Source organism: Cynocephalus volans, chromosome 1, assembly GCF_027409185.1.
Source record: "Cynocephalus volans isolate mCynVol1 chromosome 1, mCynVol1.pri, whole genome shotgun sequence".
Classification (NCBI taxonomy): domain Eukaryota; kingdom Metazoa; phylum Chordata; class Mammalia; order Dermoptera; family Cynocephalidae; genus Cynocephalus; species Cynocephalus volans.
Window position 1 is genome coordinate 290,099,329 of NC_084460.1, and position 16,127 is coordinate 290,115,455.

A 16,127-nucleotide genomic window follows, 5' to 3' on the forward strand; every position below is an offset into this window, starting at 1 on the left:
TATGATGTCTGCTTAAATAATCTTCTTAGTTCCTTTGCAGTATGTTTACTTTTGTATTTTTCACAATAGTTCACTTGTCAAAACAACAAAAATAAAACGTCACGAAACCTTGGTTGGGTACATGAGTGGACAGAGATGAAACCCAGCTCTAAAAGCTCTGTTTCCCTTCACAGTTGTTATCAGTAGAAGACATTCCAACTTGTGTCAGACTGATTGCTAAAATGGGACTTATTCTTTTTTCATCTTAAATTTATTTGTAAGCACACTTAAAAGACTGTAAATTCTTTTTAAAAAGAAGAAGAACTGCAAAATTATTTATTGAATTTAATTATTAAGATAGTTTTGGACATCTTATGATGTAATCATTCAGTTCATCTGTAGGTAGAAATTAATGTCAACAATCAAAGGCATTTAGTCTATATATATACTGTCAAAAGTGGCCAACATATCCCAGATATGCTGTTTTTAAAAAATTCTTCTAGGATGCTCAGTATGGGTTTTGCCAAGTACCACGGGTCAGTTGATACATTGTCTTATGTATATTCCAGAAGGATTTTAGTCTCTGGACAGATGTTTAGGGTCACTAGCCATGAGACTGTATCTGAAAATTTGAGTTTATCTTGACATCATTGGGCCTAATTCCTATGTTGAATCAGCCTTAACAGAGTAAGTGCTCAGTATGCCAAGATGTGATTTAGATCTTTCTCTTCTAAGTAAAACATGGTTTTTGTATTTATTTACCTCTCTTTGGATCATCAAGACATTGAAATTTGTTCACAGAATTATGGAGAAGATTTTGGTTTTTAATTTTCTGGGACCCTGGGAATACTATTAGATAACAATAACTGTCCTTTCAAAAATGATACCACCTACTTTGTGATTTCCAAACAAAATAAGTTAGAAAATATTACACTGTCAAAATAAAAGAGTTTCTCTTTTCACTTGTTCACCATCTGCTCTGCTTTTATTCTTTGGGACATAATACACAAGGATGAAGTTTAGCCTAATGTGTTTTGTCCTGACATTAAAAATGTTGAGCCTTCATCCCAGTATCATAGTCCTTTTATTGTGACAAACCAAATGCTAATCATGCTCTAACATTAAACAACTTTCTGAAAATACATGGATCTTAAGAGTTTAGGTTACAACTGTAAAAGTTGCTTCATTCAAATGTGTTCAGCTCTCTGGAAGCACTGGCATTGGAGCCAAAAGAAATTATGCATCTCAGCTCACACGTGAAAGAATGATTAAGATTACTGTTACTGAGAGGTCCTGCAATGGTTGTTTATCAGCCGTCTTGTTAATTTAAGAAGTGTCCTTGCCTTCTTTCACTGTAGTCAAAGAATTAGGATAATTTTATGTTTTAGTCATTTAGCTAGAGAACATATGTTTTACTATAATTAAACAATCAAAATGCTTTGTTACAGTTTTTGGAGACTTTAATTCATCTTTAGTGTAATTTACTCATCATAACTCAGCTTGCTTCATTGTCTTTGTGAAGTTATTGAATTGGCATTTTCATGGAATCCTGATTCATGTGTTTAAACTTTGACCCCCATATACCAGAACTCCGTCCTACTCTTCTGATCACTCATAAGATGAATGCAGTGTTGTTCCTTAGAGGTTTGCTTTACTGGATTGGAATATATACACTAAATAAAGAATGCTGCTTCTCCAAAGCTAGGGGTTGAACATATTCACTGCTTACAGTTGTCTTCACTCCCCACAGTTGTTCTTTCATATTCAGTTTGTTTATTTCGATGTTTAGGGTTGCAGAGTTACAAGTGCTACATTGTAGCTGGTTTTTGAAAACAATTCATAATATTTATTAACTTCTTTGGTTTGACTGTGTTCTTAGGGGAGAATGAAGGGTGGGAAAAGGGGGCAAGAAAACTAAAATGAAAACTGTTCAGCTGAAGTTTTATAAAAATCTGACTTGAGTGTTTTTCTCTTCATTTGCTGCGCTTTTCTGAACAGTGTGACACCATCACCACAACAGGCTCGGGTCTGTCCTCCCCGTATGTTACCTGAAGATGGAGCTAATCTTTCCTCTGCTCGTGGCATTTTGTCGCTTATCCAGTCTTCTACTCGTAGGGCTTACCAGCAGATCTTGGATGTGCTGGATGAAAATCGCAGGTGATTAGCCATCAGTGACTCTTGCCAGCTTTGTTATATATTTTTTGGCTCCTTATTTAGTGGAATGTGGTGTCTTCCTTTTATGTTTGTACTTTCTAGTCTCTTTCTAAGATGCAGTGGTCTGAAACAGCTTGCTTTGCTTTGCTTTCTTTTCATTTGAAATTATTGTCCAAAATTCACATTTCACAAGATTGCATTAGCTTTCCTTCAGTTTGGGAGAGTGGTTAGTTACTAACTATACACAGGAATTGTAATGATTTTTTCCAAAGGTTTTACTGACCTATTCTAAGTACTTGATTCCATTTGGGGATATGCTGAGAGATATTGTTTGATTGAGTGTGGGATGTTGGACTGCAGCATACTTGTTTTCTTCAGTAAGTCTTTTGATTTAATCATTTATGATACTAATATGACTGGATTAATACAGCAGATCTGAGAAGGTGATGTCAGTGTAACTACCAGGATGTTTTTTCTCTTTTCCTCTTAGCTATGGATTTCTAGGCTTGTATTGGAAATCCCATGTGCTACTATCTTTTTGACAATGCTGATATTTTTCAGTACAACTTATCTCACTTTGAAATGTCTCCAAGTAAAATTATTGGTAGTATAATTATACTTGTTTATACAAATAATTTTTTTGCACTTATTTCAAATACTTTTTGTTCTTGCTTTATTACTACATAGTGTAATAAAAGGTCGAAATTCGGGGAGCTTTTTTGGCATAGTGTGGGAAAGGTACAGTCAGTTTTATTTCAACTCTGAGCATTTATTAGTGGTTCCTGAGAGTCAGTGTTTGAATTTTCATTATCATTTTATTGGACTGTTAATTTTTACGTTTTGAAGAATTCCCAGTAAATTAAGCTGGCCCTTCCCGTAAACCTTGTTTCTTACCTTAGGAACTGATATGTCTTCTGGCTTGCTCTGAATAAACTTTTTCTTGTTGAGTGCTTTTAATTTTCACACAGGCCCCAGGTGTTGCACTTTTCATACTGCTACCAGTGTTGAAACCATGGTCTTTCTAAGCCTCCCCAGGGTCAATGTAATAATATGCATTTGGACCCAAGAACTTGAAGCTGTACTAAAAAGAACTTAAAGAGAATGCTCATGGCGTTGGTGGGGGGCAGGGGTGGAGCAGGAGGGGTTATATATACATGTGTATTTATGTGTGTGTGTGTGTATATACATATATATATATATATATATATATGTTTTTTATTTGCTTGTTTTTCCCCGAGGGTTTAAAGTCCTTTTTATGTTCTTTGAAGCTTCACAGTCCACCCTGGGATGTTTGGAAGCTTTAAGAGCAGTTAGGTTCAGAAGAAAAAGCATGGATTCAGGAGGTCAGTCAGATTCAGTCTTGATCCACCCACTCAATAGCTACCTGATGGCCTTGAACAAACTGCCTTGATTCTCTGGGCCTTGTTTTCCTCATCTGTGTAAAAAAGGGGAGAGGGAGGGATAATACCCAGCTTTTTTTCTGGATTCTTGTGAAGAATCTCCTCCCCGCCCTCACTTTTATTTAAGATATGGGGATAATGGCCTTAAATTATTTATTTAGTGTGGTAGGAATTCCTTCAAAATGTATTGGTTATAGAGTATCTGGCACTTAAAAACTAATATTTACAAAGGCCTGTTTTCTTCTCCCTCCTTAAAACAGATTTATTCTGTGCCAGGTATCCTCCTCTTTACCTTCTTAATTACACCAGTTTCTTAGAAGAGGCCAGATTATTGGGTCAGACTATTATTTGATGTAATATTTGATATTACATCAAATCTATCATAGTGAAAATACCTGAAAGCGATATTTCTAAATCCTGTGTAGATTAAATAATAGCTAGATGACAAAGTCCCAGTACATTCAAATTATTTGTTCCACCCCTCCCACCAACACATAGGCAGTTCAGTGATACAGAACTTACAAAAATGAGGGTTTTTTTCCTCTATGGTGAAAAAAATTTTGCCTCAAGTTCAGGCATACAAAATCAGAAATCTTACTCATGTAAACTTTACTTTGTAGTCTTCTGTTATGAAAAACTTTTTTGAAGTCAAATTTTATTTTTTTTACATTGTAATAATTGGTAACTTTTAAAATCCCTTTTCTGGGAAGGAAATTTTCTTACTTACATAACATTTTTAAAATTCATAAAGGAATTAATAATACTTTACTCCTCGATGTACACCATTACTTGTTACCTTTGAGCCTGGAGGGTTATTAAGAGTTTCTTTAGGTTGTATTCAAATCTCTTATGATCTAAATGTTGAGCAAGTTTTTATCAGAATTTTAAGTGCCAAATCAGTTTTTATTTCTACAATGAGAAATATCTAACATGACTTTTCAGACATAAAAAATAGGAATGTGAAATTTGGATAATGTTACTTGCATGATTAGAAAATAATATGGCTTATGAAATTTTAGGTGCTTTTATGTTCCTTGCTCTGTACATTATTTTTTCCTTTATTTTATTACTCTTTGCTGTTATGCTAATCCAATATGTGGTCTTTCATCTTATGCCATTGCAGTAGGTGTAATTAATTTAAGGGAGAACTATTATGCAGAAAGACACAAAAAGCTTTCTGCCTGGTTTATCGTTATAAAATGATGGAGATTCACAGTTGCTTGACATAAGAACTATTGTTAGTTTATACTTCAAGGGGCACTGTCAAAAGATTTATGTACTACATTTTGTTTTTCTTACAAGAACTTAGATGATCTAAAACAAACTCAACATGAAAACCCAGTTAAATCCTAGGTACAGTTCTGTACATTTGGAAAATTGATAGATTTAAAATTTACCAAAACACCTGGGACAAGCATCAGGTGTGTTCTTTACTTAGTGGCAGTGGGATTTAAAATGCTCTTATGATTTGATCCTCTGCTGGTTAGGAAATGCCCATCTCTTCCTACGTCTGTTAGATCTATATATCTCATTTTCCAATGTAAAATATTAATTTTTTAAAAAGAAACTTAGTTTCTGTGCAAGAACATTATTTAAGTATTGATAGATGAGTCATACTTAAGTTTCATTTTTAGGAGGAGCTTGATTATTTTTATAGTTTTTCCTTACCAGAGTGTACTAGCTTTGAGAGAATAGAATAGGAAGCGAATGTTTGGATAATTTATATTTTTGGCTAGTATCCTTATAAATACATAACTTGGAAGACTTAGAAATTCAAAGTTTCAGTTGATGCAATGTTTGTTATTTGTAATTTTGCTTTTTTAAAAAATGTGTGATTCCTGGTCCTGCAATCAGACTGTTTATTTATTGCAGCAGTTAACATTTTTATATAAAAAAAAACACATATTCTTTAAAGTCAGACTATATAATACTCAAAAATGTCAATGTACAAGTTAATACTGGAATTTGATAGCCTTGGATTACCTTCCCTTTTGCTACTCTAATTACAAAACATACTGTTGAAAAGATTTCTTTTATGTACTAAATCATACTTATGGTAGAAAGTGGTACTTGAATGAAGTTTCTAACTTTGTCAAATACCTGTCTGATTTATTTTATATTATATGTGTCAATTGCCAGTGTGAGAAGACAAAATGAAATACGTTGTGAAAGGTAACTGTATTATTTTCTGGCTCTGCATTATAAAAGGGAAATCTCTGTGGTGGAATATGTCGAATATGGCAGATTTATTTGAACGTATTAGTATGCGTTTTAAAAAAGGTTTCAGGAAGCACACAGCAGTGGCTTCATTTAGTTAACCATTCCCATGTTGGTGTAATTTAAGATTGTAGTTAGGTAACAGTTTCCTAATACCACAGAGTAAATATGTTAGTAGGATGGGATGAGTTTAAACCCTTTCTCAAGCGTATGTGATTTCTCAGTGTTCCTTAGCCCCCCAAATAAAAGTCAAACATGTCTTCCCCAAAAGTTTCTGAATCTTCTGTCCTCTAGGCTCCAGAAATTTCTTCAAACACAGGTAGCACCTTTAGGACACGTAGAAGCTAAATATTAAAAACTCTGTATATTAAAACTGTGTATATTGGCTTGTCAGAAAATAGTGACTTGTACTATAGCTAAAGTTCTACAACTGTGTCAATTTACAGGGAAAAAATCAGTGCATTTGGTTTTAAACATTTGCTGTAATTACGTATAGCCTTGATACATAAATTTAGGCAAACCTGATTAGATACTTAGAGAATAAGACATGCAAAATAGGATTTAATAATTTCTAAAATCCTCATATGGACATATTGCTTATTATTTGTGCGGGAATTGGCCAGTGTACACATAGACCTTTTGTTTTTCGATTTTAAAACATAAAATTTATTAGAAAGGGTACTGCTTGCTTATCTAGGTAGAAAAATTGTATTACTGAATTTGAGAATGAGTGAAAATCCCCACAAAGTTTTCCAGTGCACATTAACCTTCATGTTCAGCAGCCCTGTGTGTCACTCCTGGTTGTCTCAAGATCAGACTCACTTACATATTTGATTGCACTTCCTTTAATGCACTATAGCCTGTCCCCTGATGTTTCAGCTCCAGAACTGACACTTGTATTTCTGCTCTGGAGAGCTGAGGGTTTCAATGAGACACTGCTACATTGATACATCAGGCACTAATCAGAATTAATAAGGTGGGAGGAAAGGAATTGTGGGGAATGGGAGTTTCTTGAAATTTATAGTTTTTGAGATAGAGCTGTTGCTATCAGATGAGCAACCATGATCATGCAGGTGCTACTAACTGGTTCTTGACATGCTTTAAAAGTTGCTAGTGATTTTTTTTTCCAACTAGAAGAGAGGAATTACACTTTTTAAACAGAATTATTCTCTGTCTTGAATTCCATAAAGTATAAGCACCAAAAAGAATTATTTTATATGTTGGTGCTATTTTGTCACATCCATATAGATTCCCCTTGTTTCTTTAATAAATTGTAGACTGTTAAATTTATGAAAATCATGAAATGCAAGACATATGAAACAAAGATTTTAAAGTATTTGAGAGATATTATATTGTATCATAACATACAATATAATCCTATTTGACATTTATTTGTCTTGTTTTTGCTTTTATTTTATTACTTCTCTGTTTCCTGACTGTCTTGTGCCTTCTCCCGCAAAAACCTGCCTTAGACCTGTGTTGCGTGGTGGGTCTGCTGCCGCCACTTCTAATCCTCATCATGACGTCAGGTAAATTTTGAGTCTTTCTAATTACCAGGGTAAATGGTTGACGGAATTTGTGTTTTGCGGGACGTAATGCATGTAGTAGCCATGCCTCTATGTTATAGCTGGAGCTTCTACAGCTTTTCTTGATGAGTACATCCTGCTCTTCTCCAAGAACAATGAGTCTGATTAGTCATGACATTTGACCGCTAGACTATGAGGGAAGAAAACGTTTAATAATTATGATATGGTATGATGTGACATCTGAGACATTTTATTTAGATACCGTTTTAATAGCTTATGGGAGAACATGCTAAAACACAGAAAAAATAATCTTAAATCATGTATTTTGTACATTGTTTTAATTGTTGCCTAGGTTCTCTGTCCAGCATTTCTTTTTTAGTTGTTAGTTATCTGTAACGTCACTTTCAGTGTGTAGATAAACCTGTCTGTAAGGCATCATCTTAAATTGGGAGAAATCAGCATTGACAACAGGACTGTTCAGGAAATTGAACATTTAGAAAGAGAATTTAGTTTTAAGTGTTTTTATCGTCTGTTGATATTTAAACCTTCCTCTGTTATTTTTGCCCTTTCCACACTTTCAGAATCACTTAGCCTGAGTAATGATCTCTCCCTGTCATGCAGGTAGAATGGCACATGCGAACACTTAAGGTTCTCAAGTGTCAAAATCCCCATTTAGTTTTCCCATCTTCTGGAAAAACAAAAGTAAAAGTGCTTGGTATTCACAAGTGCTTATTGCTGTAATTTTTTCAGAGCCAAATTTGTTTATTTAAGCAGAAATATATTATCTGTAGCAGTAAGTTTAAGCCTGGCAGCATTATTTCTATGATGAAAACAAACTGCCACGTATCATTTAAGCAAGAGAAAAGGGAAAACGTTAGTTTTTCATTAATACTGAATTTGTGATGGAGAAATTTAAAAGGGTGCCATTGGTGGTCCCTGACCACTCTGATGACTCGTTTCTTTTTAGAATCTTAATTCAATTCATTGTAGTTTTCTCTTGTATTTTTCTGTTAAGTTTGTGATCCTTTTATCTTTCTGCGAAAGCATTTTCAGCCAATAGTCTGACATAGCATTTCTTATAGAGTTTTTAGTTCTGGTAAATACAGGTTTTGGTTTAAAACACATTGTAAAGTAATATTTGTTTTTGTTTTAAATTGAATTATATAGGTAAAGTCTTTTTGCTATATCCTTATTTCTTTGCAAGTTAAAGTTTCCTTTACAGTTTTCTAAAACCCTAGTTAAATTTAAGATGTAAATTTTGAGTAATCTCTATTATCTACATTTCATTGTCTGTGTTCAGTCCAGGTCCCTTTACCTGTGAGGCAATTGCTTCTAATGTTTGATTTTTCCCTCCCAATCATTTATTTCATATGCAACCTCAGGGAAATAGAGTTTTATGCTGAGGATAAAATGTAGCAAAGAGCAATCTTCAGCCCTTATTTTTTCCACTAATCATTTAATAATTGTGTTTTAATGTTCAAAAGAATAATTAACTCAGATGTTTGTAAACCGATAGTTCTAGCATATGCTAAGAAGTTCACTTCACTGACTTTCCAGTATTCCGGGATATTTACTCTGTTCCCATGAAGAAAGGGACAGTTAATGGGAAAGCAAATACTTTAGCTGTAAAAGGAACATTTAGAGATAGTTGTAGATTATAGTCAGTATATACCATCTTTTACTTAAATTCTGTTTTACATACTATGTTAAAGTGTTTTTGGATTATTTTCAACAACATTTGAAACACAAGGATTTTCTGAATGCACTTGTCTTTAACATGTCTGGATGAAAAATATAATTCCACTTCATATCCTTTTGTGTGGTAATGTGCTTTTTGTAATGGGGACTTGCTGGGAATATTATATGCCAACTCTGTAGTTTACATAGGAGTAACTTTTAATTTAATTAAATTATATCCTGCTCATTCAGAAAAGTTACTATGTCATTTTACTGAAATAACCATATAGGATATAAAATAGATATACATGTGAAATGAATTATATCTAAATTATATCTCAATAAAGCTATTAAATTTTAAATTGTGGACGTCCAAGTAAAGGGAAGAAGTGGCATTTGTATTTGTTTTTCAGAAATTTATTGTCATTCATTTAAAAATCAGTGCCCTTTCAGAAGTAACTGCATTTGAACAAAAAGTACTTTTTAATGTGCTTTCCCTGGATTTTGTCTTAGTGGTCTTCTTGTGTTATTGTTTTATACACAATTATTATGGAATAATTCTGGATCTAAATGTAGTAGCAAAACGTATTCAGGAGATTTTATTATTGCTTCTATGGGAGAATACAATACAGAGTAAGTGATTGGAAATAAGAGTAGAAATAGCAAGAGAAGAGGCAGTAAGAAGAGGAGGAGAAATAAAAAATGATCCATTTTTTTTTCTTTTTTCAATTAGACTTAGTCTGCTTTGCGTTCTCTGCCAATGAGTGTCTGCCTTTGGAACTGTATATGGACATAAGTTTGTGTAAGAATTGTACGTTAATATCCTAGAGCAGTAGCTCTCAAACCTTTTCAGCCAGGAATTCTTTTTAGCATTGCCAGTCCCTCTGGCTTGAAAATTTTCTGCTTATATCTTGAGTTAGGGTTTCTTCTCATCTCTCAAAGTTTCAGTACACTTTCCTAGTATTGTAGATATTTGTCATCTTAAGCTTTTTTCTTTCCTTTGTTAGTAATTCAGGTGGTAAAAATATTTCAGTAATTCATATTGTTCAATACCAGTCATTTGAATGTTTCTTAGAGCATTATACAACACATACATCACATGGTTTGCCAGCTACTCTTATTTCTATTTTAATATTAACATATTTTTTATTTCTTTTCTGCTAGGTATGGCATTTCAAATATAGATGCATCAATCGAAGGAACATCAGATGACATGACTCTTGTAGATGCAGCTTCATTAAGACGGCAGGTAGTTAATGTACCGAATAAGATATAATCCCAAGTTATAGTCATATAATATTTTAAAGTGATAATTCACAACATTTAATCATGTTTTTCTCCAGTGGAACCCATGAATTGACATTTTATCTGTGAAACTATTTAGTAAACCATAATTGATTTAACCCATTTTGATTAAAGTTATATAAAGCCACCATTTACATGTTTTGATCAGCATAAAACAGTATTACCAAGATGGATTGATGTAATTCTGGCCAATAACAAAAAATCTTGACGTTTTAGCAAACCAGTACAGACAAATTGCTTGTTCAAGGCATTTGAAATGTGGAATAATCACTTTGGGGACTTCTGTTACTTTGTTTAATTAGCTCTGTTTTGGAAGCCAGTGCTTTCAGTTTGCATAGTGTCTTTATATACACATTTCTTGTACTCTGTAATAAGTCCTATCTTGGAACTGCAGTTACATATGCGTAGTTTTAATATGTACCCCCACAACCTCTAGAATCAAACAAACGTACACACATGTGGGGATGGCATATTTGGTGTCCTCATTGTGTCTATACCGAATAGATGTAGAGGGAAATTGGATGAAATAAAGTATTTTTAAGTAGGGATCAATAGGGGAGCATGAGGTTAGGCAAGGCAGTTGTTCAGCCCAGGGTTATTCGCAGTGAGGACCAACAGCCGAGGACGATGCTGTCAACCAACAACATTTCTAGCAGCCTTTCAGAGCTGAGGGGTCTGGGCAGCATGTCACGGGGCCCACTACTATAGGTTATTTTATAGGACCCTTGTGGTGACTCACAGAGGTGGACAGAGAAGGTAGTTATAACAGGTTAAAGATGAACAGCTGAGGCTGAATGACAAGAAGCTCATAGAAGAGGCACAGAAAGGGACAGGAGTCCCTTATTCTTTCTGCTGTGGTAAGCCTACCTAAATGTATACTTAGTCTTTTCTACCAGAATAGCAATATGGTAAAACAGTAGAAAAGACTAGCAATATTCTGGTAGAGAAGAATAGCAATATTTTGGTAGAAAAGTTTCTGACGCAATGGTTTCTTCATCTCACAATCTGGTAAAGTAAGGAAGGAAATATACTCTAACTTAGAAATTTGGAGAAATGAATGGGGGATGGGTATTTGAGTGAATTGGAAGTGTCATGAGTAACATTTTTTCTATATGTAGTTGTGTTAGTTTATTTTGCTCCAAATGAAACTTCCCATGTTTGTTTGTAATAATTTTTTTGTCAAGTTATTATACTGCTTTATAAGAACCTGATTGCTCTATGTATTAAACCTTCTATTTTGTATTTTTTGTTTGTTTTCCACTTAGATAATCAAACTAAATAGGCGTCTACAGCTTCTAGAAGAGGAGAACAAAGAACGTGCTAAAAGAGAAATGGTCATGTATTCAATTACTGTAGCATTCTGGCTGCTTAATAGCTGGCTCTGGTTTCGACGCTAGAGGTAACCTCAGCTCTCAAAAATACTGGCTCAACAGCTGGAAATATAAAAGATTTGAAAACTTCTTTGTTTGTCTTTGCATTGTATGCCATTTTATAGTCCATGCCCTAAAAATGTATTTCTTCCAGAAAGTAGGGGGGAAGGACCTGTATTTGTAGAAGTAAAGGTACTTTCTGTCACTCAGCTGTATTCACTTTTACCAGTTCTGTAGTAACACCTATTTAAAATTCTCTCTTTGCATGTTTTGTAAATAGGCTCTAGTTTGTTTTCTAAAAAGAATTGATTTTTTGCCTCGTCAGTCTACACAACTAATTCTCTGAATGAGAGAGAGAGTGCATAGAGAATGGATTTAGAAAAGTATCTCTAAAAGAAAAACAATATTTTGTCATGTTTCTCAAACAGTTAGATTAAGCAGTTTTGTTAATAGACATTTTTGCATCCACATTTCAACATTAACACTTTTGAAGTCATGGTCTGGTGCCAGATTTAAGAAAATCAAGCCACCTAATATTTTATGATCACCTTCATTAAGCACCTGTACAGATTAAATTAAAATAATTCCTAACATTTCAGCAGCTTATCTAATATGTGTGCAATATGTACGTTCTTATTTTCATTTTAGTTTTGCAGACCGTTTTCTATAAAGTATGTTTTTACTGAATCCATGTGTGAATAATTTCAAAAACTACAGAATAAGGTACCGGTGTAGTGTATTTAATAAACTGTCAACTAAAGCAATATTTGTCTTTTGAAAGATTTTATTTCCTCATACTGCTCTGTGAGCTAAATTCTGTATTGTGTTACCTTATGTGAGTCTTCTCATCTCAGGAGCAAGTAACGTAGTTGACTGAGCAGGTAGCAAGAGCCTACTTTGCTTTCTTTCAGATCTTCACCCTGGTAAGGGTGGGCGTTGGTTGCGTTGTAGGTGGTTTTCTATTTGCAGTATCAGATTAAAATACCTTGAGTTGTGTACGCTTTTTCCATTGTGGTACTTACTTGCTATTGTACTAACTCGTGAGAATTAAACACACCAATGAAACCAAGTCCTGGGCACCTGCAGTTCTCAAAATTTTCATTTTCCCTTTTTCGGTTTAGAAACAGGTAGAAATCAGTGAGGTGCAATATTCTCCACACATCTTAGTGTCTTTCTACCAAGGCAGTGAAGTTTAGGAAAGGCAATTGAGGGAAATTCCTTAGATATAGGTAGATTTGATGTTTCTGTTCTTGCTTCTCCCTCATTCCTCCAAAAAATATTAGGAGGAAGATTCTACTCTGTACTTAGGTTTATCATGAGTTTGATGACAATGTTTTTTTTTTTGTCTGTGGAAGTATTCTGACTTTTGGTAATATCCTAATGGTGCAATTATATTAATTCTAGCTTCATACACGAGGGTGCTTCCAAAAGTTCGTGGATTCATATTACCTTTTAATTCTATTTTTCCACGTACTTTCTGTAGTACTTTGTGAAGTATATACCACAAGGTTGTTTCTGTGAGCGATCTTCCCAGTTGAAACCACAAAAACAAAATGATGGATAAAAGTATCACCTCTTTTGCTAAACAGGCATGAAAAGGATTCCACAAAGGCCAAAAATGAAATAAAAGTAGGAATTTGGGGAGATAAGTGCAAAAGCTCTCATTCTCCCTGATAATTTTTACCAAATACCAGAGACCTGTAGCTTTCTCCCTTAATGGTTGTGCAAAGGGCAGAGGACAGAATTCTCTACCCTGGACAGGCACTAACTATAACAGGAAACTCATGAATGAAGCTGGGACCGCCCAAAACTACTTCTTCAGTGGAAAGATGAGTGAGAAATCTATTTACCGTGCAAAAGGGGACAACAAAGAAACATGCCTTTCTTGACCTTGTCACGTATCTGGAAGTAGAAGAGCTTGAACCTCTTTAACTGCAAAGCCAAGCTCTCTCTGTTACACCAGTCTGCTGCCCCTAAGTTGTTAATCAGTGTAAAGAAGCGTTTCAGAGTTGAGAGGAACAAATTCATTCTTGGTTAGGTTAATCAGGAAATACCTCTAAGAGATATTTGAGCTGAACCTTGTAGATATATACGGTCAGCCCTCCTTATCCTCAGGTTCCGCATCCATGGGTTCAACCAACTGGGGATTGAAAATATTCAGGGGGGAAACGATTGTGTCTGCACGGAACATGTGCAGATATATTTTTCTTGTCATTATTCCCTAAACAATGTAACAGTGTAACAACTACTTACATAGCATTTATAGTGTATCAGGTATTATAAGTGATCTAGAGATGATTCAAAGTATACGGGAGGATCCGTATAGGTTATATGCAAATACTACCCCATTTTATGTAAGGGACTTCACCATCCATATATTTTGGATCCATTGGAGGTCCTGGAACTAATGATCCGTGGACACCGAGGGATGATTGTATAGGATTTTAACAAGAGAATGAAGAAAAAGATTCTGGATATCCACTTCTAGGAATACTTGTCGGAACATTTGCAGGTCGTTTACATTTCAAGGGATAATTTTGTGAAAGTAGTGTATTTTCAAAAGAGCTTTCCTTCCTTTCCTGCATGAATGTCTGTTTTCCAGTTTCTTAACTGTATTTGACAGTTAAGAATTGAATCGTTTTTCTGGGCTTCAAGTTCAGAAATGTTTAATTAGTCATCAGTGTTCTTTTGCTCATAAGGTATTATCATCTCAATAAGTAGAGACTTCTTTGTGCACATACCATACCAACCTAAGAACTAAGCAGTTACAGAAGATATGCCATGGGCCCTGCTCTTAAGGAGTTGACAGATTATGGGGTGGGGGGGCGGGGGGTGTTAAAGCTTTATTAAAGAGTTAGAGAATTATAAAATCAATTTTATTACAGAAAAGGACTTGAGATATGTGCTAAAGGATGGGGAGATGAGAGAGTTTTAGACAGCAGATAAGTAAAAAATAAAAGTGTAGATTCCAAAATGAGATTGACTTGGGGTTTGAGAGTGAAAGTGCATTGGGGGGTGGGTACACAGGCTCATATGTGTGCAGACATGCATTTGCAAGTGTTGGTGCCTCATCAGAGATGGCATGCCTCCAAAAGACACTAACCACAGGTGGCCCATAGGCTTTAGACATTTAATCCATGGCAGCAGTTTCATAAAATAGTGAAGAAATAACTTAGCAGCTATTTCAGCTGATTGTGCTACTGCCAACCATCCTTTCTTTTGCCTCCTGAAAAGGGAGACTTAAGTCTCTGTCTCTTCTGACCCTCTTGAGAACTGGAGTCATTTCTCTCCCATTTGCAGGGTGATGAGAACATTTTAAGCACTATCACTGACCCTTGTATTCTTCACTCAAGTACAGTGAGCTGTCATTTATTTTACCTGCGTTTTAATTTCATGGCTAATAGCAGTTTAACACTCATTTAATAAACCTTGAGTCTCCACTAAAAGCTGGGCACTGAAGAAAGCATTTATTGGTTCATTCAACCAAATACTTATGATGGCCCTTCTTTGTACCAGGTACTTTGCTAGGTGCTGATTATACCAGGAGTGAATAAAAGAAACATGTCTCTGTACCCGTGGAGCTTGTGGTCTTATGGGGAACAGTGAAATTTAAGAAGCAAGCACATATGAAAATGAGATTGCCATTGTGGTAAATGCTGTAAATGCATGCTAAAGGAGAGAGTGAACCCACTTCTCATTAGGTGGTTGGGGACAGCCTCTCAGAAAAAGTGGTAGTTGTGCTGAAATCTGAAGGACAGAGGACTCAGCCAGAGAAAAGGCAGGGGTAGGAGGTTGGGGCTGGGTGTGGGGAGAGGAGAGGCCTTGCTAAGGACCTGGAGTTGGGAAGGGCCGAGGACCAAATGGATGAGAAGGATGTGGTCCCTGTTCTCTGAAATTCTGTAGTGACAGTCAAGATAAAAACATTATGTTACATTGTGACGGGTATGATAATAGTGGCTTGGGTAAGTGCTAACTTAGTTTATCGGAACCATGCACACTGGGAAGACTTCCTCAACTGGGAGATATTTAAGGTAGGCCTTAAGGATAAATAAGTATGGTACGGGTATAGGCAGAATGTCCTTATATAGTGAATGGATTCAGAAAAAAAAGGCTTATAAATTTTGGATGTTACTAATCTATCTGGGCAGCTGTGATATAGATATTGTAGAACATTAAGCCCAGTGAACATTTAAAAAGCAATTGAAATAAAATGCAGGAATGATAGCATTCAGAAATTGTAGGATTTTAGTTTTGTCTGTTTTACATCATTTTAATATGGTAAATACACTTGGTTAACCTACCTTTTAAAGATTGACATATATAGAAACCAGCTTTTGAAAGACTGATTTTTTTTGTATTGTCTTTTAATTATTATTATGAAAAATGTAAACATAGGAAAATAGAAGAGTATAATGAATTGCCAGGCACCTATAACAATGCATATTTTTCCATTGCTTCATTTTTTCTGACAAAGTATTTTAAAAACATGACATTTTCCC

General features: G+C 34.9%; 1 protein-coding gene across 8 annotated transcripts in view; it reads left to right on the forward strand.

Moving 5' to 3' along the window:
• The window catches only part of MFF (mitochondrial fission factor), a 29,503-nt gene extending 17,054 nt beyond the window's left edge, over positions 1 to 12,449 (forward strand). For 2 of the 8 annotated variants that reach the window (XM_063097066.1, XM_063097089.1), the window contains 5 exons: positions 1,978 to 2,136; positions 5,673 to 5,705; positions 7,223 to 7,279; positions 10,118 to 10,202; positions 11,524 to 12,445. In XM_063097066.1, the coding sequence (XP_062953136.1) occupies positions 1,978 to 2,136; positions 5,673 to 5,705; positions 7,223 to 7,279; positions 10,118 to 10,202; positions 11,524 to 11,655 (466 nt within the window). In that variant the 3' untranslated portion in view covers positions 11,656 to 12,445. Of the gene's footprint in view, positions 1 to 1,977; positions 2,137 to 5,672; positions 5,706 to 7,222; positions 7,280 to 10,117; positions 10,203 to 11,523 lie in introns of all 8 variants that reach the window. The other 6 variants (XM_063097084.1, XM_063097095.1, XM_063097076.1 and 3 more) reach the window with 6 other exon arrangements.
• The last annotated feature ends 3,678 nt before the right edge of the window (positions 12,450 to 16,127 follow it).